The 22,500-nt window shown below is 47.0% G+C and overlaps 1 protein-coding gene across 3 annotated transcripts in view; it reads left to right on the top strand.

Annotated features, from left to right (window-relative positions):
- osbpl10b (oxysterol binding protein-like 10b) overlaps positions 1-22,500 on the top strand; it is a 145,725-nt gene that overhangs the window by 5,848 nt on the left and 117,377 nt on the right. For 2 of the 3 annotated variants that reach the window (XR_006658609.1, XM_045215165.1), the window contains exons 2-4: positions 8,569-8,744; positions 10,874-10,953; positions 15,138-15,443. Coding sequence is in view for 2 of the 3 variants with exons in the window: in XM_045215165.1 (XP_045071100.1) it covers positions 8,569-8,744; positions 10,874-10,953; positions 15,138-15,443 (562 nt within the window). In the remaining variant the exon portion in view is untranslated. The remainder of the gene's footprint in view (positions 1-8,568; positions 8,745-10,873; positions 10,954-15,137; positions 15,444-22,500) is intronic. The other variant, XM_045215166.1, reaches the window with a different exon arrangement.

Here is a 22,500-nt window from a genome sequence, read left to right as displayed (position 1 = left end):
CTAGTGTTTCTAGACACACTAATTAATAACACACAGATATATAATTAGCCCACATTCCTTATCAAAGACTGGCATTGAACCTGCTCTGAGTTGGGTATAGTTTTAACTATCCTAATTGGGTAATTTCTTGCATCGCAGTCTTCATGAATGTCTTTTAAATCCTGAAGCCATGTTTTTAAAGAAGAATAAATAAATACATGTTTTGAAGAGACATGCCTAATGCTTTCTTCTGAGCAGAAATTAAATCCAAGAGTGAATGGCCAAATGTGATCTATTTTGCTTTATTATAAACTGGGTGGTTTGAGCCCTGAATGGCTAATTGGCCGTGGTATATCAGACAGTATACCACAGGTATGACAAAACATGTATTTATATTGCTCTAATTACGTTGGTAACCAGTTTATAATAGCAATAAGGCACCTCGGGGGTTTGTGATATATGGCCAATATACCACGGCTAAAGGCTGTATCCAGGCACTCCGTGTTGCGTCGTGCGTAAGAACAGCCCTTCGCCGTAGTATATTGGCCATATACCACAACCTCTCGGTCCTTATTGCTTAAAAAAGGCATTATCAGGGCATTGTCAGGTATTCCATGTTGTTCATGTCTGTTCCTGTATCTACCAGCCTGATACTAACCAGATGTCTGTGTGTTGTCTCTTCACTATGTCAGTGAGGTTTGGTTCTGGGTTCAGAGATTACAATATGTCAGTAATGTAGATAATGGTCCCGTGTGGCTCAGTTGGTAGAGCATGGCGTTTGCAATGCCAGGGTTGTGGGTTCAATTCCCACAGAGGACAAGTACAGAAAAGTATGAAAATGTATGCACTCACTCACTACTGTAAGTCGCTCTGGATAAGAGCATCTGCTAAATTATAATAACTACCAGATATGTGGTGTTAGTGATGTTGATAATAACTACCAAATATGTAGTGTCTGTTCAGCATGTCACTGATGTTGATAATAACTACCAGATATGTGGTGTCTGTTCAGCGTGTCAGTGATGTTGATAATAACTACCAGATATGTGGTGTCTGTTTGTCAAAGTGCGACGTGAATGCGGTAGGCGAAGTCAAACGCAGGACACCGAGCTACTGGAAACGATACTGTACTAACAAAGTAACCAGAGTACAAAACAACCTCCAAACAGGGAGGGGAATACCCGCACACTAGCAACTGCCGACAATGACGAGAACAATCACACACAACACACAACGAACGACAGAGGGTTAAATAGGGAATACAATACAACATAATAGGAAACAGGTGTACACAATCAAGACAAAACAAGTCAAACACAGAAACATCGATCGGTGGCAGCTAGTACTCCGGGGACGACGAACGCCGAAGCCTGCCCGAGCAAGGAGGAGGAGCAGCCTAGGCTGATTCCGTGACAGTACCCCCCCCTTGACCCGCGGCTCCAGCCGTGCGCCGACCCCGGCCTCGGGGACGGCCAGGAGGACGCGGAGCAGGACGAGTCGGATGACTCCGGTGGAAGTCCCTCAACATGGAGGGATCTAGGATGTCCCTCCTGGGGACCCAGCACCGTTCCTCCAGACCGTACCCCTCCCACTCCACGAGATACTGCAGGCCCCCCGTCCGACGCCTCGAATCCAAGATGGAACGGACTGAGTACGCCGGAGCCCCCTCGATGTCCAACGGGGGTGGAGGAGCCTCTCGTACCTCACTCTCCTGGAGTGGACCAGCCACCACCGGCCTGAGGAGAGACACATGGAACGAGGGGTTAATGCGGTAATTCATGGGCAGTTGTAACTTATAGCATACCTCGTTCAGTCTCCTCAGGACTTTAAATGGCCCCACAAACCACCGACCCTGCTTCCGGCAGGGCAGGCGAAGAGGCAGGTTTCGGGTCGAGAGCCAGACCCGATCTCCCGGTGCATACACCGGAGCCTCACTGCGGTGGCGATCGGCGCTCGCCTTTTGCCGCCTGATAGCCCGCTGCAGATGGACATGCGCAGCGTTCCAAGTTTCTTCCGAGCGCCGAAACCACTCGTCCACCGCAGGGGCTTCGGTCTGGCTCTGATGCCAAGGTACCAGAACTGGCTGATAACCTAGCACACACTGGAAAGGCGTAAGGTTAGTGGACGAATGGCGGAGTGAGTTTTGGGCTATCTCTGCCCAGGGAATATATCCCGACCACTCCTCTTGCCGGTCCTGGCAATACGACCTCAGAAACCTACCCACATCCTGGTTCACTCTCTCCACCTGCCCATTACTCTCGGGGTGAAAACCTGAGGTAAGGCTAATCGAGACCCCCAGACGTTCCATAAATGCCCTCCAGACTCTAGAGGTGAACTGGGGACCCCGATCAGACACTATATCCTCAGGCACCCCATAGTGCCGGAAGACGTGTGTAAACAGGGCATCAGCAGTTTGTAGGGCAGTAGGGAGACCTGGCAGGGGAATGAGACGGCAGGCTTTAGAAAACCGATCCACAACGACCAAGATCGTAGTGTTCCCCTGGGAGGGGGGAAGGTCCGTGACAAAATCCACGGATAGGTGAGACCACGGCCGTTGTGGAACGGGTAGGGGTTGTAACTTCCCCCTGGGCAGGTGTCTAGGCGCCTTACACTGGGCGCACACTGAGCAGGAGGAAACATAAACCCTAACGTCCTTCGCTAAAGTTGGCCACCAGTACTTCCCACTAAGGCAGTGCACTGTCCGACCAATACCCGGATGACCAGAGGAGGGTGACGTGTGAGCCCAGTATATCAAACGATCGCGAACCTCGAGCGGCACGTACTTCCGACCCTCTGGACACTGTGGAGGAGTAGGATCGGAATGTAACGCCCGCTCGATTTCCGCATCAACCTCCCACACCACCGGTGCCACCAGACAAGACTCCGGGAGTATGGGAGTGGGCTCAATGGACCTCTCCTCTGTGTCATATAGTCGGGACAGGGCGTTTGCCTTAGCGTTTTGGGACCCGGGTCTATAGGTGAGCTTAAATACAAAGCGGGAGAAAAACATAGCCCACCTTGCCTGGCGAGGATTCAGCCTCCTCGCTGCCCGAATGTACTCCAGGTTACGATGGTCAGTCAGAATGAGAAAAGGGTGTTTAGCCCCCTCAAGCCAATGTCTCCACACCTTCAGGGCTTCAACCACAGCCAGCAGCTCCCTGTCCCCCACGTCATAATTGCGCTCCGCCGGACTGAGCTTCTTAGAATAGAAAGCACAGGGGCGGAGTTTAGGTGGCGTACCCGAGCGCTGAGACAGCACAGCACCGATCCCAGCCTCTGAAGTGTCCACCTCCACCTGGAATGCCAAAGAGGGATCCGGATGCGCCTGCACCGGAGCCGAGGTAAACAGGTCCTTCAGACGTTTAAATGCCCTGTCCGCCTCAGCCGACCACTGCAGGCGCACCGGACCCCCCTTTAGCAGAGAGGTAATGGGAGCTGCTACCTGTCCAAAGCCCCGGATAAACCTCCGGTAGTAATTGGCAAAACCCAAGAAGCGCTGCACCTCCTTTACCGTGGTGGGAGTCTGCCAATTACGCACGGCAGAAACGCGGTCAATCTCCATCTCTACCCCTGACACGGACAACCGATGTCCCAGGAAGGAGATGGACTCCTGGAAGAACAGACATTTCTCCGCCTTCGCATACAGGTCATGCTCCAACAGTCTACCAAGCACTCGACGCACCAGGGACACATGCTCGGCTCGTGTAGCGGAGTATATTAGAATGTCATCAATATATACCATGACACCCTGTCCATGCAAGTCCTGGAAAATCTCGTCCACAAATGATTGGAAGACTGAAGTTGCATTCATTAAACCGTATGGCATGACGAGGTACTCATAGTGACCCGAGGTGGTACTGAATGCTGTCTTCCACTCATCTCCTTCCCTAATGCGCACCAGGTTGTACGCGCTCCTGAGATCCAATTTTGTGAAGAATCGCGCCCCGTGTAATGACTCCGTCATACTAGCAATCAGAGGGAGAGGATAACTGTATTTGATTGTGATCTGATTGAGACCACGGTAATCAATACACAGGCGTAAACCCCCATCCTTCTTCTTCACAAAAAAGAAACTTGAGGACGCAGGGGAAGTGGACGGCCGTATGTAACCCTGTCTCAGAGATTCGGTGACGTAGGTCTCCATAGCGGCCGTCTCCTCCTGAGACAGAGGATACACGTGACTACGTGGAAGCGCAGCGCCTACTTGGAGGTCTATCGCACAATCCCCCTGTCGATGAGGTGGTAATTGAGTCGCCTTCTTCTTACTGAAGGCGAGTGCCAAATCGGCATACTCAGGTGGAATGTGCAAGGTGGGAACTTGGTTCGGGCTTTCCACCGTCGTTGCCCCTACGGAAACGCCTACACACCGCCCAGTACACTGATCAGACCATCCCTTGAGAGCTCTCTGCTGCCATGAAATGTTGAGGTCATGAGATATTAACCAGGGAAGCCCCAACACCACGGGAAACGCAGGAGAATCAATCAAATACAAACGTAATATCTCCTCATGGCCCTCCTGCGTTTTCATCCGGAGAGGCGCCGTGACCTCCCTAATCAATCCTGACCCCAAAGGGCGGCTATCTAGGGCATGAATAGGGAAGGGCACATCAACAGGTACGATAGGAATCCCTAACTTATAGGTGAACTGGCGATCGATAAAATTCCCAGCTGCACCTGAATCTACTAGCGCCTTATGCTGGGAGTGAGGAGAAACCTCGGGAAACACCACTTTAATACACATATGATCAACAGAGAGCTCTGGGTGAGTTGGGTGCCTACTCACCTGGAATGACTCATCAGTGCGTCGCCCACTGCCTCGATTCCTAGGAGACCCTCCCCAGCACCGACCAGCAGTGTGTCCTCTGCGGCCACAGTTGGTGCAGGGGACGGCCTCCCTCCTGGTCTCCCTCCTGGTCTCCCTAGCACCAGCACCCCCGAGCTACATAGGGGTCGGCTCGGAAGTGCTGGCGGATGGAATGGACGGCCCCGAATCCGGAAGTCCGCGGGTAGCCAACAGGGTATCCAGGCGAATCGACATGTCCACCAGTTGATCAAAGCTGAGGTTGGTGTCCCTGCAGGCCAATTCCCGACGCACGTCCTCCCTCAGGCTACATCTATAGTGGTCGATGAGGGCCCTCTCATTCCATCCCGCGTTGGCAGCCAGCGTCCGGAAGTCCAGCGCGAACTCCTGCGCGCTCCTCCTCCCCTGTCTAAGGTGGAATAGACGCTCACCCGCCGCTTTACCCTCTGGTGGGTGATCGAATATGGGTGAACTCCGCATAGCTGACCGTAGCGGCGTCTATCCCACCCCACTCGGCGTTGGCCCACTCCAGCGCCTTGCCGGACAGACAGGAGTTGAGGGCGGACACGCTCTCGTATCCCGAGGGCGCCGGGTGAATGGTGGCTAGGTAGAGTTCAACCTGGAGTAGGAAACCCTGGCACCCGGCCGCTGTGCCATCATAAGCCCTCAGGAGCGAGAGCCGAATCCCACTGGACCCCGGAGGTGAAACGATGGGCATCGCCGATGGTGGTGGTATCGTTGGAGAGGGTATAGGTAGACCCCCTCTTTCCCATCGCTCAATGGTGTTCACCACCCGTTCCATGGCGGTGCCGAGAGCCTGGATCATGGCCGCTTGTTGTTCGACGCGTGCCTCCATAGATCCAGCTGGCACCGCCTCTCCTGCTGACTCCATAAGTGGTGTGTGATTCTGTCAAAGTGCGACGTGAATGCGGTAGGCGAAGTCAAACGCAGGACACTGAGCTACTGGAAACGATACTTTACTAACAAAGTCACCAGAGTACAAAACAACCTCCAAACAGGGAGGGGAATACCCGCACACTAGCAACTGCCGACAATGACGAGAACAATCACACACAACACACAATGAACGACAGAGGGTTAAATAGGGAATATAATACAACATAATAGGAAACAGGTGTACACAATCAAGACAAAACAAGTCAAACACAGAAACATCGATCAGTGGCAGCTAGTACTCCGGGGACGACGAACGCCGAAGCCTGCCCGAGCAAGGAGGAGGAGCAGCCTTGGCTGATTCCGTGACACTGTTCAGTGTGTCAGTGATGTTGATAATAACTACCAGATATGTGGTGTCTGGCCAGTGTGTCAGTGATGTTGATAATAACTACCAGATATGTGGTGTGTGTTCAGCGTGTCAGTGATGTTGATAATAGCTACCAGATATGTGGTGGCTGGTCAGTGTGTCAGTGATGTTGATAATAACTACCAGATATGTGGTGTCTGTTCAGTGTGTCAGTGATGTTGATAATAACTACCAGATATGTGGTGTCTGGTCAGCTTGTCAGTGATGTTGATAATAACTACCAGATATGTGGTGTCTGTTCAGCGTGTCAGTGATGTTGATAATAACTACCAGATATGTGGTGTCTGTTCAGCGTGTCAGTGATGTTGATAATAACTACCAGATATGTGGTGTGTGTTCAGCGTGTCAGTGATGTTGATAATAACTACCAGATATGTGGTGTGTGTTCAGCGTGTCAGTGATGTTGATAATAACTACCAGATATGTGGTGACTGTTCAGCGTGTCAGTGATGTTGATAATAACTACCAGATATGTGGTGTCTGTTCAGCGTGTCAGTGTTGTTGATAATAACTACCAGATATGTGGTGTCTGTTCAGCGTGTCAGTGATGTTGATAATAACTACCAGATATGTGGTGTCTGGTCAGCGTGTCAGTGATGTTGATAATAACTACCAGATATGTGGTGTCTGTTCAGCGTGTCAGTGATGTTGATAATAGCTACCAGATATGTGGTGTCTGTTCAGTGTGTCAGTGATGTTGATAATAACTACCAGATATGTGGTGTCTGGTCAGTGTGTCAGTGATGTTGATAATAACTACCAGATATGTGGTGTCTGTTCAGTGTGTCAGTGATGTTGATAATAACTACCAAATATGTGGTGTCTGTTCAGCGTGTCAGTGGTGTTGATAATAACTACCAGATATGTGGTGTCTGTTCAGCGTGTCAGTGATGTTGATAATAACTACCAGATATGTGGTGTGTGTTCAGCGTGTCAGTGATGTTGATAATAACTACCAGATATGTGGTGTGTGTTCAGCGTGTCAGTGATGTTGATAATAACTACCAGATATGTGGTGTCTGTTCATTGTGTCAGTGATGTTGATAATAACTACCAAATATGTGGTGTCTGTTCAGCGTGTCAGTGGTGTTGATAATAACTACCAGATATGTGGTGTCTGTTCAGCATGTCAGTGATGTTGATAATAACTACCAGATATGTGGTGTCTGGTCAGTGTGTCAGTGATGTTGATAATAACTACCAGATATGTGGTGTCTGGTCAGCGTGTCAGTGATGTTGATAATAACTACCAGATATGTGGTGTCTGTTCAGTGTGTCAGTGATGTTGATAATAACTACCAGATATGTGGTGTCTGTTCAGTGAGTCAGTGATGTTGATAATAACTACCAGATATGTGGTATGTTTCAGTAATGTTAATACTGTCTGACCAGATATCTGGTATGTTTCAGTATGTCAGTAAAGTTGAAAAGAATGACAGTCTGTCTAATCTTTTACTCTCACCAGGCATGGCTCTGGACTTCAGCATGTCGGACAGACGAGACACTGTGCCTGGGCCACAGCACATAACAAACCCTGACTATCCCCTGTCTAACCTCTAATCCCCCTCTCTCGCCGCCGAATTACCCTCTCTCCCCCTCGCTCAGCCACTCACCCCCGAATCTCCCTCTCCCTCTCTCACCCTCTCTCACCCCTGAATCACCCTCTCTCTCCCTCTCTCACCCCCGAATCACCCTCTCTCTCACTCCCGAATCACCCTCTGTCTCACGCTCTCTCTCTCTCTCTCTCTCTCTCTCTCTCTCTGTCTCTCTCTCTCTCTCTCTCTTTCACTCTCTTTCACTCTCCCTCTCTCACCCACTCTCTCTCACTCTCCCTCTCTCACCCTCTCTCTCTCCCTCTCTACAACACCATAGACATGAAGAACAGTACTGTGTTTCTCTGTCACAAGTATTGATAACGACACAATAAGGACTGTTACTGTTCATTAATAGGGAAAGTGACGGAGAGCAGCAATACAGGCCTTCACAAAGTGTCACCTACTCTAAACATACGTTCACATACGTTAGTATGTACTATCTGCATACAGTATGCCCAAATCAATGTTAGTTCTTATTGATAGGAAGGGTAACGGAGAGGGACACCTTCTCTGCACGTACATACTGTACAAACACTATAGATACATCTGCATAGTCCGGCCCAGTCACATGGGGTTGCTGCTGTAGAGTGGGTTCGGAGGTTCAGAGAGGAGGCAGCAGGATGTTTGTGAAAACAGTGATTTAAATTATTAATCATGGCTATGCTATTTTACACTCTTTCCTTCCTTCCTCTCCCACTCGTCCATTGCCCCCCCCTTTCTTTCTCTCCCTCTTCTCCCCCCGCCCCCCCCTCCCCCCCTCCCTCCCTCCCCCTCCCTTCTTTTTAAATAGTATTTTAGACTTTGTTACGTTTCTGAGTAAGCTTTATTATTTTGTTCCACTGTTTCTTCATCTCTGTCCCCTCTTGCAGATATTTTGTGTTGGATCCAGACATGGGTCAGCTGCAGTACTTTGTGAACCAGCACAGTAAGAATCAGAAGCCCCGGGGGTCCCTGCCCCTCATAGGGGCCTCTGTGGCCCCCAGCGATGAACTACCACACATGTTCACTGTCCACTCTGCCACTGGAGAGGCCTACAAACTCAGAGGTAGGTGGAGGATGTCTGTTACTCTACAGATGTTATTAGACAAAGACAGTTATTGTACTTCTCTTAGTCTGGCTGGTCCAGGATCTGTTTGTGCTGTCTTGCCAACTCCTGCAGACAGCACAGAATGATCCTGGACCAGATGAGGTAACTTAATACAAACTCAGAGGTACGTTACTGTACGTCATTCTTAGAGCCTGGTCCCAGATCTGTTTGTGCTGTCTTGTCAACTCCTATATGATGGGGATCATATCGTCTGATGGTGATCAGAGGAGTTAACAAGACAGCACCTCTTCCACTGTTCACCTCTCTCAACCACAGGTTTCCTCTTGGATCTCCTCCTCTGTTCATCTCTCTCAACCACAGGTTTCCTCCTGTATCTCCTCCTCTGTTCACCTCTCTCAACCACAGGTTTCCTCTTGTATCTCCTCCTCTGTTCACCTCTCTCAACCACAGGTTTCCTCTTGTATTTCCTCCACTGTTCACCTCTCTCAACCACATGTTTCCTCTTGTATCTCCTCCTCTGTTCACCTCTCTCAACCACAGGTTTCCTCTTGTATTTCCTCCACTGCCAACCATTAGCCATTTTAGACAACGTTTTAAAGCAGCTTTTTATCTTTATAAAAACCACAACATTTCCATGCACCATAAGGCTCTGGTCAAAAGTAGTGCACTATATAGGGAATAGGGTGCCATTTGGGATGCAACCTCAACATCCCGACCCCCCAGTTGGACACAACAACCACTCTGATGGCTTTAAGCCTGGACATCTGACATCTCAAATTCACACTTTGTCTGGAGGTTTCCTAAATTCCCCTGCTGCTGTTGCTGAGAGACATACTGTAATGATCTGTAGAGACATACTGTAATGATCTGTAGAGACATACTGTAATGATCTGTAGAGACATACTGTAATGCTCTGTATCTGGGGGTATGTTGAGACTGGAGAGACATACTGTAATGATCTGTATTTGGGGGTATGTAGAGACTGAAGAGACGTACTGTAATGCTGTATATTTGCAGGTATGTTGAGATTGGAGAGACATACTGTAATGATCTATATTTGGGGGTATATTGAGACTGGAGAGACATACTGTAATGAGCTGTATTTGGAGGTATGTTGAGACTGGAGAGACATACTGTAATGATCTGTATTTGGAGGTATGTTGAGAATGGAGAGACGTACTGTAATGCTGTATATTTGCAGGTATGTTGAGACTGGAGAGACATACTGTAATGATCTGTATTTGGAGGTATGTTGAGACTGGAGAGACATACTGTAATGATCTGTATTTGGAGGTATGTTGAGACTGGAGAGACATACTGTAATGATCTGTATTTGGAGGTATGTTGAGACTGGAGAGACGTACTGTAATGATCTGTATCTGGGGGTATGTTGAGACTGGAGAGACATACTGTAATTATCTGTATTTGGAGGTATGTTGAGACTGGAGAGACGTACTGTAATGATCTGTATCTGGGGGTATGTTGAGACTGGAGAGACATACTGTAATGATCTGTATTTGGAGGTATGTTGAGACTGGAGAGACGTACTGTAATTATCTGTATCTGGGGGTATGTTGAGACTGGAGAGACGTACTGTAATGATCTGTATTGGAGGTATGTTGAGACTGGAGAGACATACTGTAATGATCTATATTTGGGGGTATGTTGAGACTGGAGAGACATACTGTAATGCTCTATATTTGGGACGCCCCAAAGTTTTGGGACTTTTATACATTTTTGATAAAGGTCCAAAACACAAACTGAAAGGTACACAAACAAACTGAAAGTATTAGAGTGTGCAACTTTATTTTATTTTAGTTTCTTCAGTTTCCAGTCTGCGAGTCAGCACTTCCTTAACATTTTAGTGTGTGTGCATCTTCAGCTCCTATACTCTGCAGTAACCTCTCTCTCTCTCTCTCTCTCTCTCTCTCTCTCTCTCTCTCTCTCTCTCTCTCTCTCTCTCTCTCTCTCTCTCTCTCTCTCTCTCTCTCTCTCTCTCTCTCTCTCTCTCTCTCTCTCTCTCTCTCTCTCTCTCTCTCTCTCTCTCTCTCTCTCTCTCTCTCTCTCTCTCTCTCTCTCTCTCTCTCTCTCTCTCTCTCTCTCTCTCTCTCTCTCTCTCTCTCTAGCGTCGGACGCTGGGGAACAGCAGCTCTGGATGAGTCAGCTGCAGCTCTGTGCCCGGCGCCACTCTGACTCCAGTGCCAAGGTAGGCTACTGTGCATCACCTTTACATACTGTAGAATCTATAGGCTATACCACCTCGTCCTTTACCTCCTTTTCATAATGTAGAATCTATAGGCTATACCACCTCGTCCTTTACCTCCTTTACATAATGTAGAATATATAGGCTATACCACCTCGTCCTTTACCCCCTTTACATACTGTAGAATCTATAGACTATACCACCTCAACCTTTACCACCTTTACATACAGTAGAATCTATGGACTATACCACCTCGTCCTTTACCTCCTTTACATAATGTAGAATATATAGGCTATACCACCTCGTCCTTTACCCCCTTTACATACTGTAGAATCTATAGACTATACCACCTCATCCTTTACCACCTTTACATACAGTAGAATCTATGGACTATACCACCTCGTCCTTTACCTCCTTTACATACTGTAGAATCTATAGGCTATACCACCTCGTCCTTTACCTCCTTTACATACTTGTCAAAGCGACGTGTATGTGGTAGGCGAAGGACACCGTACTACTGGCAGAAACTTTACTGGATGCAGTGCAAATACAAAGTACAAAGGCAACCTCAAATAGAGAGGAAATAATACGACCCGCACACATGGGCAACTGCCGCAAAGACCAAAACAATTACGCACAATAGACAATGAGAAACAGAGGGTTATAAAGGGAACACATTTACATTTACATTTTAGTCATTTAGCAGACGCTCTTATCCAGAGCGACTTACAGTTAGTGAATACATATTTTTTTTATACTGGCCCCCCGTGGGAATCGAACCCACAACCCTGGCGTTGCAAACGCCATGCTCTATCAACTGAGCTACATCCCTGCCGGCCATTCCCTCCCCTACCCTGGACGACGCTGGGCCAATTGTGCGCCGCCCATGAGTCTCCCGGTCGCGGCCGGCGGCGACAGAGCCTGGATTCGAACCAGGATCTCTAGTGGCACAGTTAGCACTGCGATGCAGTGCCTTAGACCACTGCGCCACTCAGGAGGCCACTACGCCACTCAGGAACACAATAAAACATAAATAAAAAAATGAATCCTGTTTATTACAAGTTGCAACAGGGAGACGCCTCCAGATCAGAAGCAAAGCAAATGTCTAATGGACGTTGTCTGAGAAAGCTCTTATATATTAATCACACAGCACCAAATGTTCTGGAAACACCAGCCAGAGAGGCTATAGGAAGTCACAACATCAGCTGCACCACATCACACAGTGTCACCGAGATATTGTCAGTGTCCCCGGCCCAGTCTGGAGCCAAAATGTAACCATAACATTCAACACTGGCAGACATTTGATAGTGTCAGTTAAACAGGTCAAAGGTAGAAACATCAGCACATAGTTACAACAGAGAATTATAGACCAACAAGTGACATGGTTAACTCCTGTTTCCCTTCCCCTAAGGGAATGCATCTGTCTGCGTCTCCCCGCACATACAATAATGTTTATTAAATATCAATTCATATCAACAGTGAATCAAATACAGGGAAATATTTCCCATTACAACTATTTATGGAATAGGGTGCCATTTCGGATGCAGGCCTTGGTGACAAACCCAAGGCGAGCAGCCCAATAGTCTGGTGATACAGTCAAATCCTGCGCTGACATTTTAAAAATGTATTTTGGATTAGTTTTTTTGTCCAGAAAGTGCACTGCCGAGAACACTGAGTCAGTGGGTCAGACTTTGTTCTGTTTTGCCCTAGAAAGGAAGCCTTTAAGAATTCTAATACTGGTGAAACTAGAGGGAGGTTGAAATATCATACAGATAGATGCTGTATCTTAATTCCAGCCAGTTTGCTACAGCAGGAAATGTGAATTGTTATGTGGATTTTAATTAATGGGGTTGATACATTTTTCGTTAGGGCAAATCAAGTCTGACATTTTAAAGTGGAAATTACAAACTTTAGAAGCCTTTTAAATCTTGAATACACTACCAGCTTGCATTTCCTGCTGTTCAGGACATTTCCTGCAACAACAGGATGATCAAATTAAGATACAGCATTTGTATAGTTACAGTTTTCGATGAAACCACCATAGTTTCAAATGAGCTATCACGTTCATTTCAGAAGCGCTATTATAATTTAAGCTACCATCACGTTATAGTACAACCAGGTAATTTGCTTGTTAAAAATAGACATATTGATACTGTTGTTGATGAAACTGAGGGTAACAGGATAACAGTGTCAGTTGGACAAGTCCATGTAGTCCCTCCCTGTATGTCTGTTTTTCTTCCGTTTGGTGACTAATGAACACAACCCATATCTGCTGAGAGCTAGCTTCCGCTGCACCAACCCCTACCCTGGTTTTATGATAGGCCTACCCAGGAATAGCTGGTTTTATGATAGGCCTAGTGCATAGAGAGAACATTGTAACAGTAAATGCTTTGGTAACCATGGTGCTGCCGTCATCTCCATGTTTACTTTGTGAGTCACTGCCTTCCCAGAGGTTTCATCAGTTCAGTCGACACAACATCCCATCGTCCCTCACTCGTATCAACATCATTCCTATCTTACAGCCAACGTCATTCAGAAACGTTAAGCGTGTGTAGAGGTTGTGTAAACTGTATCATTTATCTAGATATTGTGTGTCAGTTTACACAGAGATGAGTGTGGTTGACCCAACAGAGTTAAACAGAAGACCATTGTCTTTTCATGAAGTGTTGGACTAACCCAGAGCCACAGGGCAAGGAAGCAGTGTTGGTTGTGGTGTTGTAGGGACCTGTTGTTTTTGCACCAACAGTTCAACTAAGTTAGTGTGTGTGTGGGGGTGCATGTGCACGAACACTTGTGTATCTGTGTAGAGGTGGGCAGGGGTCACATGACTAACTATTGCCCATGTCCATGAGCACTGCAGCCATTTCACTACCATAATCTCACATAACATTGTACTGACTATACAGGTGAGTTAAAACAACTGGGATGCTATAAGAGAAGGGTTAGACTGGGGGGATGGCTCCATGCTATTGCAGGGAGAGTACTGAGTAATTAGGGTGATGTGATTTACCTTGAGAGAAGAGTAGAGAGAGAGACTGAGAGCCTGAGAGTTCCTGTTTCACTCTGATAGAGCCAAGCCCATTAGACAGACAGTCTGTTATGTAAACCCAGCTAACTTATAAACCAAGCCCATCATTCCTCCTGTCCTGGCTGAAATATATTACCACTGATTGGTTTGGTAATGGACTTTTTATCAGTCTGGATGGATGAGACTTTACTCTAGTCTGGATGGATGAGACTTTACTCTAGATGTGTCTCTGTCTGGAGGAGAGAGTTGTAAGAGAGGGTAGAGTGTGCTTTTGGAATACATTGTATCTTTGAGTGAGTGAGTTGTGAACTTAACTGAGTTTTACTGAGATGGATGTAGCGAGAATGGAATGTTAGTATGGATGGAATTAACTCCTTCCTTTAGAGAGAATTATGCAGATACACAACTCAGAAACTCTTTAAACCTAAACCAGAAGGTTGCTAGCACCTTTTGTAAAGGTATATGATGAGAATCTACAGTAGCCAATACATATTATCTGTTTGGTTACTGACTGTAATAACAAAGTCCCCTGGTGATTTCTATAGTTCAATAGGTTTTACTGCAGTCTACGGTGGTGTACTAAGAGCAGCAGTGTTGAGTGTGTTCTGTAAAAGTGCTGTGGAGACTGAAACCTTAGTGGTGGTGACTCCCTCAGCTCAGTGGTTCTGCTCTCTCTCTGTGTATCCTGACTGCTATGCTATCTGAGCAGAATGTTCTGATCTGGGCTCGCTGATCTGCATGCTCCCCCCCCTATACCTTCTCATCCCTCGCTACCTCTCACTGCCTCCCTTCACTGGCCATTACCCTTCTTCTTCGCTCCCTCTATACAGTACCTCCTCTCTAACTCTCTCCTCCTCCCTCACTGCCTGCCTTCACTGGCCATCACCCCTCTATACCTCCCTCCTCCCTCTCTCCCTCCTCCCCCGGCTGTGTGGCTGGCTGGCAGGTCCTGTCCTGTCCTGTCAGCCCGGCCAGGCAGAGGGAGGCAGACCCAGGCAGGCAGAAGATGCCCTTGTGTGTGACAGCAGAGCATGGCGGTGTTAGCAGAGTAGGAGCAGGAGGAGGAGGAGGAGGTAAAGCCGGGAAGAAGCAGCAGTGTCGGACTCCTCTACCTGACTGCTCCGGCTCCTCTCACTCCTGCTGCTGCCGTCTCTTTCAGGGCACCTCCTCCTTCACTGCCTCCTCCTCCACCCAGGGCCGGACACGCAGCTTCTCCCTGCTCCCTCCTCCATCCAGCCAACACCACCCTGCCTCGCCCGTCTCTTCCTCCTTCACCTCCACCACCTCCTCCTCACCTGGTACCCAGAGAAAGCCTCTCTACCCTGGGGTTGGAGGGGTCGTCACCATCACCCATCACAGATCCCCTGCTGCGGCCCGCCGGGCCAGGACCCAGAACAACTACCACCACCACCAGAACAACCAGAACTACCACCCTGCTCCAGGGAGGCTGAGCCAGGTCAAAGAGGTAGGGCTGCTGCTCTGGTAGGACTGTAGGTAGGTAGTACTGCTCTGGTAGGACTGTAGGTAGGTAGTACTGCTCTGGTAGGACTGTAGGTAGGTAGTACTGCTCTGGTAGGACTGTAGGTAGGTAGTACTGCTCTGGTAGGACTGTAGGTAGGTAGTACTGCTCTGGTAGGACTGTAGGTAGGTAGTACTGCTCTGGTAGGACTGTAGGTAGGTAGGTAGTACTGCTGTGGTAGGACTGTAGGTAGGTAGGTAGACTGTAGGTAGGTAGGTAGGACTGTAGGTAGGTAGGTAGGTAGGTAGTACTGCTGTGGTAGGACTGTAGGTAGGTAGGTAGGTAGGTAGGTAGGTAGGTAGAGAGAGAGAGAGAGAGAGAGAGAGAGAGAGAGAGAGAGAGAGAGAGAGAGAGAGAGAGAGAGAGAGAGAGAGAGAGAGAGAGAAGCCAGCCAGCCAGCCAGCCACTGAGGTGGAGACTATTCAGCACAAATGTCCTGTCTCTACTCTGTGTCAGGACCAAATCATTCATCAGACTGGATCATCCCAGAGGGAGTACGCATTGGTTTAAAATTAGATCAAAACAAGGTAATTTCTATGCTATGGGTGGATTGGTTTAAAAGCTCCAATTTCTCATCTGTCAAAAAAGTTGACTATTGAAGTTATATCAACTTTTCTTTGTAGAAATAGACGTTATTTCTTGAGTGTATTAGAACCTCTGCTGCGGTGTGACAGGTGCACTGCCGTTTTGCTTCCATATCTCCCTCCTCATCATGGTTCTGATTCTGGACCTCTATTAACTCTCCCTGGCTTAACCTCGAAAAGTCCAAGTCTACTAAGCTAAGATGGTCATACCATGGCTCGTTTAGCTATTTGATTTGGAATTTTAGGACCCCTTTAGGTATAAAAACAAAATATATTTTTTAAATATTGCATTTGGCCTTTACTACTATAGCTCATAGAAATGCATTGAATAACACATTCATAAATGGCAAAACATTTATCAAAAGGAATAAGGTTTTGAAGATTCTAGGAGATATAAGAAAGCTCAGGAAATATTTTTTGGGACACATATTTAACCCCTTATTTTTGTTGACGCAAACTACCACCATACTTCCATTAATTTGTATGGGTTACAGTATCGCGTTCGTGAGAGTCTCATCTTTCCATAGAGTGGTCATATTATTTTCAAGGCCAAACCGTTCAGACGTTTTCGTGAGAAGACAGATTTTCAAGATGTCTCTTGGTCTGACAAACACTGCTGTAGCTCGGCCACCTTCCACCGCAGATGCGGAAGGCCGACATCAGCGGATACGGTGGATTTAGATGCAGCCTATGCAAAAAAACGGATCTCTAGCTTATATTGACTGATTTTCATGGGGATTTTTTGTATTATGTTACTTAGATTGACCCGTCCAATATACAATTTTTTTGCTTCCTGAGATAGGGCTGACTGTATGGCTATGGCCTTTAAACAGCTGTGGCTCTCCCTGGAATTGGCTGAGTTCTGTCTCCACAGAGAGGTGCATGTGTATTTAAAAGAGGAAGTATCCCTGCGGCGCTGTGTCTGGTTCATAGAGGTCTCTCCTCCTGGGTGTTGGAGATTAACCTGGATGGGGATGGATGTGGTCTGAGCCTCAGACCCTAAAACCTAACTCTACCCTTTTTGATGGAGGGACATCTAGCATGACCTTTTAACTATATTATTACTTTTATATGTATATGTATTTTTTATTTTATTACTGAGCCAGGCGGCTAGCAGACGTGCAAACCTAAGCAGGGAATTCACTTCCTCCTTATCAACAATGCATGTATTCATTGGTTGAGCATGGATTAGTACATGAGGAAATTCCCTTTCCGTAAGGTAGAACAGCACACCAGGATTTTGAACATGGTAAACTGATCCTGTCAGTACTTATGGGTAACTTCTACCTGTAGCCACTAGAGGCTTTGTCTATCTGGAGCCGCTAGAGGCTTTGTCTATCTGGAGCCGCTAGAGGCTTTGTCTATCTGGAGCCGCTAGAGGCTTTGTCTTCCTGGAGCCACCAGAGGCTTTGTCTATCTGGAGCCGCTAGAGGCTTTGTCTATCTGGAGCCACTAGAGGCTTTGTCAATCTGGAGCCGCTAGAGGCTTTGTCTATCTGGAGCCGCTAGAGGCTTTGTCTATCTGGAGCCGCTAGAGGCTTTGTCTATCTGGAGCCGCTAGAGGCTTTGTCTATCTGGAGCCGCTAGAGGCTTTGTCTTCCTGGAGCCACCAGAGGCTTTGTCTATCTGGAGCCGCTAGAGGCTTTGTCTATCTGCAGCCACTAGAGGCTTTTTCTATCTGGAGCCACCAGAAGCTTTGGCTCAGTTCCTCTAATGACAGGTCATAGGAAGGGGACAGAGGAACAGGAGAGGGTTGTGAGGAGAGGAGGAGGAGAGAGGAGGAGGAGAGGGCTGTGGAGAGAGGAGGAGGAGAGGAGGAGGAGAGAGGAAGAGCAGAGGGCTGTGGAGAGAGGAGGAGGAGAGGGATGTGGAGAGAGGAGGAGGAGGAGGAGGAATAGAGGGATCCTGTTAGACACAAGGGCATGATGAACATCCCACTATACTGCACCAGGGAGGAATGGAGAGATGAATATTACAGAAGACAGTGTGAGAGAGGGAAAAAATTGTATGTGTGAGAGAGAGAGAGGGGGGGAAAAAGAGAGAGAGAGGGGGGAGGGAGAGAGAGAGAGAGGGGGAGAGGGAGAGAGAGCGAGCGAGAGGGGGAGGAGAGAGAGAGAGAGGGGGAGGAAGAGAGAGAGAGATGAGGAGTAAGAAAGATACAGAGAGAGTTAGGAGACTAAGAGAAAGGGAGAGAGTACATGGGAAAGAAAGAGTAATGGCTTTTATCTGCCGTTGGCATAACTTTGAAGCTTTTCTTTTCATAGTGAAGCTGACTATGTCTCTGTCTCTGTATCTGTGCTTCAGGTCTAAGCTGAGAACAAAGGAATCTTCAGAGAGTTCAGGGAACAGTGTGTGTGTGTTTGTGTATGTTTGTGTGTCTGTGTGCCTGTGTGCCTGTCAGTGTGTCTGGCCGTAGTGTCTAAGATGACTTGCAAGAATTAACGACTCCTGTGAAAGAATGCTGCTAGCCCTAGAGACCACAGGGCTAAGCTTGATGAGAGAGAGAGAGAAGGAGAGAGAGAGAGAGAGAGAGATAGAGAGAGAGAGAGAGAGAGAGAGAGAGAGAGAGAGAGAGAGAGAGAGAGAGAGAGAGAGAGAGAGAGAGAGAGAGAGAGAGAGAGAGAGAGAGAGAGAACGTTCTGAGTTGTCTTCTCTTTCTTACATGATCAGAAGTTAGAGGATTTCTATATATATCAGCAGAGCTCAAAGGAGCTGTCGTGACTGTGTGTGTTTGGGTGTATGTGTGTTTGTGTGTGCGTGGGTGTTTGTGGATGTGTTTAACAAACAACAATTTGACCAACTGGGGACATTCTGTTGGTCCCCACAAGGTCAAATGCTATTTCTAGGGGGTTTAGGGTTAAGGTTAGAATAAGTGTTAGGGTTAGAATTAGGGTTAGGAGATAGGGTTAGTTTTAGGGTTAGGGTTAGGAGCTAGGGTTAGGTTAGGTTTTCGGGTTAAGGTTAAGTTTAAGGTTAGGGGTTAGGGAAAATAGGATTTTGAATGGGACTGAATTGTGTGTCCCCACAAGGTTAGTTGTACAATACGGTGTGTGTGTGTTTGGGTGTGTTTGTGTGTGTTTGTGCGTCTCTCTGTCGAGGTGTAACCCAGACTACTTCGAGATATATATATATATATAGTATAGATCCACTCTTGTGCCTTTTATGCCAACCATAGCACAGCTTCTTTTCAAGCCCTAGAATAGTGACCAACCCTAGTAAAGCCCTAGAATAGGGACCAACCCTAGTAAAGCCCTAGAATAGTGACCAACCCTAGTAAAGCCCTAGAATAGTGACCAACCCTAATAAAGCCCTAGAATAGTGACCAACCCTAGTAAAGCCCTAGAATAGTGACCAACCCTAGTAAAGCCCTAGAATAGGGACCAACCCTAATAAAGCCCTAGAATAGTGACCAACCCTAGTAAAGCCTAGAGAGATCAAGGACCTGTGCTTTTCTCCTCCTTGTGTTATTCTATTTTTTGCAAAGTCGTGACTTTCTCTAGCTTATGAAGAACAAAGATGTGGCATCTATTTTTCATGAGGGTTGGGATATGAAACTGAAGGGTTGGGATATGAGTTTGCTAGCGGCAGAAGCGATGCTAAAGTTACCATGATGTGACAGACACAGTCTGCATCCCAAAATGGCACCCTCATTCCATATAAAGTGCAAAAATGTGGACCAAAGCCCTATGGGCTTAGAGAATAGGGTGCCATTTGGGACAGAGACATAATAACACTTTGATTGTCAGTCTGTTATGGGGCTGCTAGCAGAAACCTGGAGAGACTATCTGTTAATGTCAGCTCTAGTCCTGGTCCTCATTTCTCCCTGGTAAGTCATTATTAAGTTAGTGTGATGGGCTGATGTCACGGTTTGTAAGGGATTTGTGAGAGTGTGTGTGAGAGTGTGTGTTGTGGGGAAGGGGTGTGTGTGTGTGTGTGTGTGTGTGTGTGTGTGTGTGTGTGTGTGTGTGTGTGTGAGAGGGTGGGAAGGGGTAGGTCCTGGGAATACTGTTGTAATAAAGGAGAGTTAATGAAACAAGCAGGACTTTGGCCACAGGACCCACAGGGTATAGTGTGTGTGTGTGTGAGTGAGTGGGTGAGGGTGTGTAATTGAGTTCATTCTCATGCTACCTCCACTCTCCCTATCTCCCTGCCGATGACTCACAGACAGTGAGCACTCCCCAGAGTATAGCTTGTTTGTGTTGCGTGAGAGCGAGAGAGAGAGCGAGAGCGAGCGAGCGAGAGAGAGAGAGAGAGAGAGAGAGAGAGAGAGAGAGAGAGAGAGAGAGAGAGAGATCCTGTCCTACTCCCAGCCCACCTAGCTGTCAGAGGTGCCAGATGTAATTATTTTAGTGACAGAGACAGACTGAACTAGACAGATAACATATGACTCAGGGGGGTGGCTGAGAATTGTCATGACTCCCTGCCTACATCACTGGCTGTGTCCCTACAGTACCTACGTCTCCATATAGAATTCTTTCACTACCCCACAATTCTCCTCTCATGCTTTGACTAGCTATAGTCACATGTCTTCCTTTGGCATGTAGTCCCATCATGCATTTGTCCATTGTTAGAACACATCACCTGTCCCTGTAATGTACAGACAGATTCCTTGGATGACTGTGCTGTATCAGTCAATGCAATGTTGGAGTATGACTTACAGAGCTCTAGGCAGCCAGCGCTGGCCTATGTTTCTATGTGTGTGTGTGTGTGTTAGAGTGTGCGTGTGTATGCGTGTGTACAGTTGAAGTCGGAAGTTTACATATACTTAGGTTGGAGTCATTAAAACTCGTTTTTCAACCACTCCACACATTTCTTGTTAACAAACTATAGTTTTGGCAAGTTGGTTAGGACATCTACTTTGTGCATGACACAAGTAATTTTTCCAGCAATTGTTTACAGACAGAGTATTTCACTTATAATTCATTGTATCACAATTCCAGTGAGTCAGAAGTTTACATACACTAAGTTGACTGTGCCTTTAAACAGCTTGGAAAATTCCAGAATATGATGTCATGGCTTTAGAAGCTTCTGATAGGCTAATTGACATCATTTCAGTCAATTGGAGGTGTACCTGTGGATGTATTTCAAGGCCTACCTTCATACTCAGTGCCTCTTTGCTTGACATCATGGGAAAATCAAAAGAAATCAGCCAAGACCTCAGAAAAAAAACTGTAGACCTCCACAAGTCTGGTTCATCCTTGGGAGCAATTTCCAAACGCCTGAAGGTACCACGTTCATCTGTACAAACAATAGTACGCAAGTATAAACACCATGGGACCACGCAGCTGTCATACCGCTCAGGAAGGAGACGCGTTCTGTCTCCTAGAGATGAACGTACTTTGGTGCGAAAAGTGCAAATCAATCCCAGAACAACAGCAAAGGACCTTGTGAAGATGCTGGAGAAAACAGGTACAAAAGTATCTATATCCACAGTAAAACGAGTCCTATATCGACATAACCTGAAAGGCCGCTCAGCAAGGAAGAAGCCACTGCTCCAAAACCGCCATAAAAAAGCCAGACTACGGTTTGCAACTGCACATGGGGACAAAGACTGTACTTTTTGGATAAATATTATCTGGTTTGATGGAACAAAAATAGAACTGTTTGGCCGTAATGACCATCGTTATGTTTGGAGGAAAAAGGGGAAGGCTTGCAAGCCGAAGAACACCATCCCAACCGTGAAGCACGGGGGTGGCAGCATCACGCTTTGGGGGTGCTTTGTTGCAGGAGGGACTGGTGCACTTCACAAAATAGATGGCATCATGAGGAAGGAAAATTATGTGGATATATTGAAACAACATCTCAAGACATCAGTCAGGAAGTTAAAGCTTGGTCGCAAATGGGTCTTCCAAATGGACAATGACCCCAAGCATACTTCCAAAGTTGTGGCAAAATGGCTTAAGGACAACAAAGTCAAGGTATTGGAGTAGCCATCACAAAGCCCTGACCTCAATCCTATAGAAAATGTGTGGGCAGAACTGAAAAGGCGTGTGCGAGCAAGGAGGCCTACAAACCTGACTCAGTTACACCAGCTCTGTCAGGAGGAATGGGCCAAAATTCACCCAACTTATTGTGGGAAGCTTGTTGAAGGCTACCCAAAACATTTGACCCAAGTTAAACAAAGGCAATGCTACCAAATACTAATTGAGTGTATGTAAACTTCTGACCCACTGGGAATGTGATGAAAGAAATAAAAGCTGAAATAAATCATTCTCTTTACTATAATTCTGACATTTCACATTCTTAAAATAAAGTGGTGATCCTAACTGACCTAAGACAGGGAATTTTTACTAGGATTAAATGTTAGGAATTGTGAAAAACTGAGTTTAAAGGTTTTTGGCTAAGGTGTATGTAAACTTCCGACTTCAACTGTATGTGTGTGTGTGTGTGTATGTGTGCGTGTGTGTGTGTGAATGTGTG

Source organism: Coregonus clupeaformis, unplaced genomic scaffold (assembly GCF_020615455.1).
Source record: "Coregonus clupeaformis isolate EN_2021a unplaced genomic scaffold, ASM2061545v1 scaf0380, whole genome shotgun sequence".
Taxonomy (NCBI): Eukaryota; Metazoa; Chordata; class Actinopteri; order Salmoniformes; family Salmonidae; genus Coregonus; species Coregonus clupeaformis.
The sequence above is the reverse complement of the archived record's forward strand: the minus strand, read 5'-3'. Positions and strand labels throughout refer to the sequence as shown.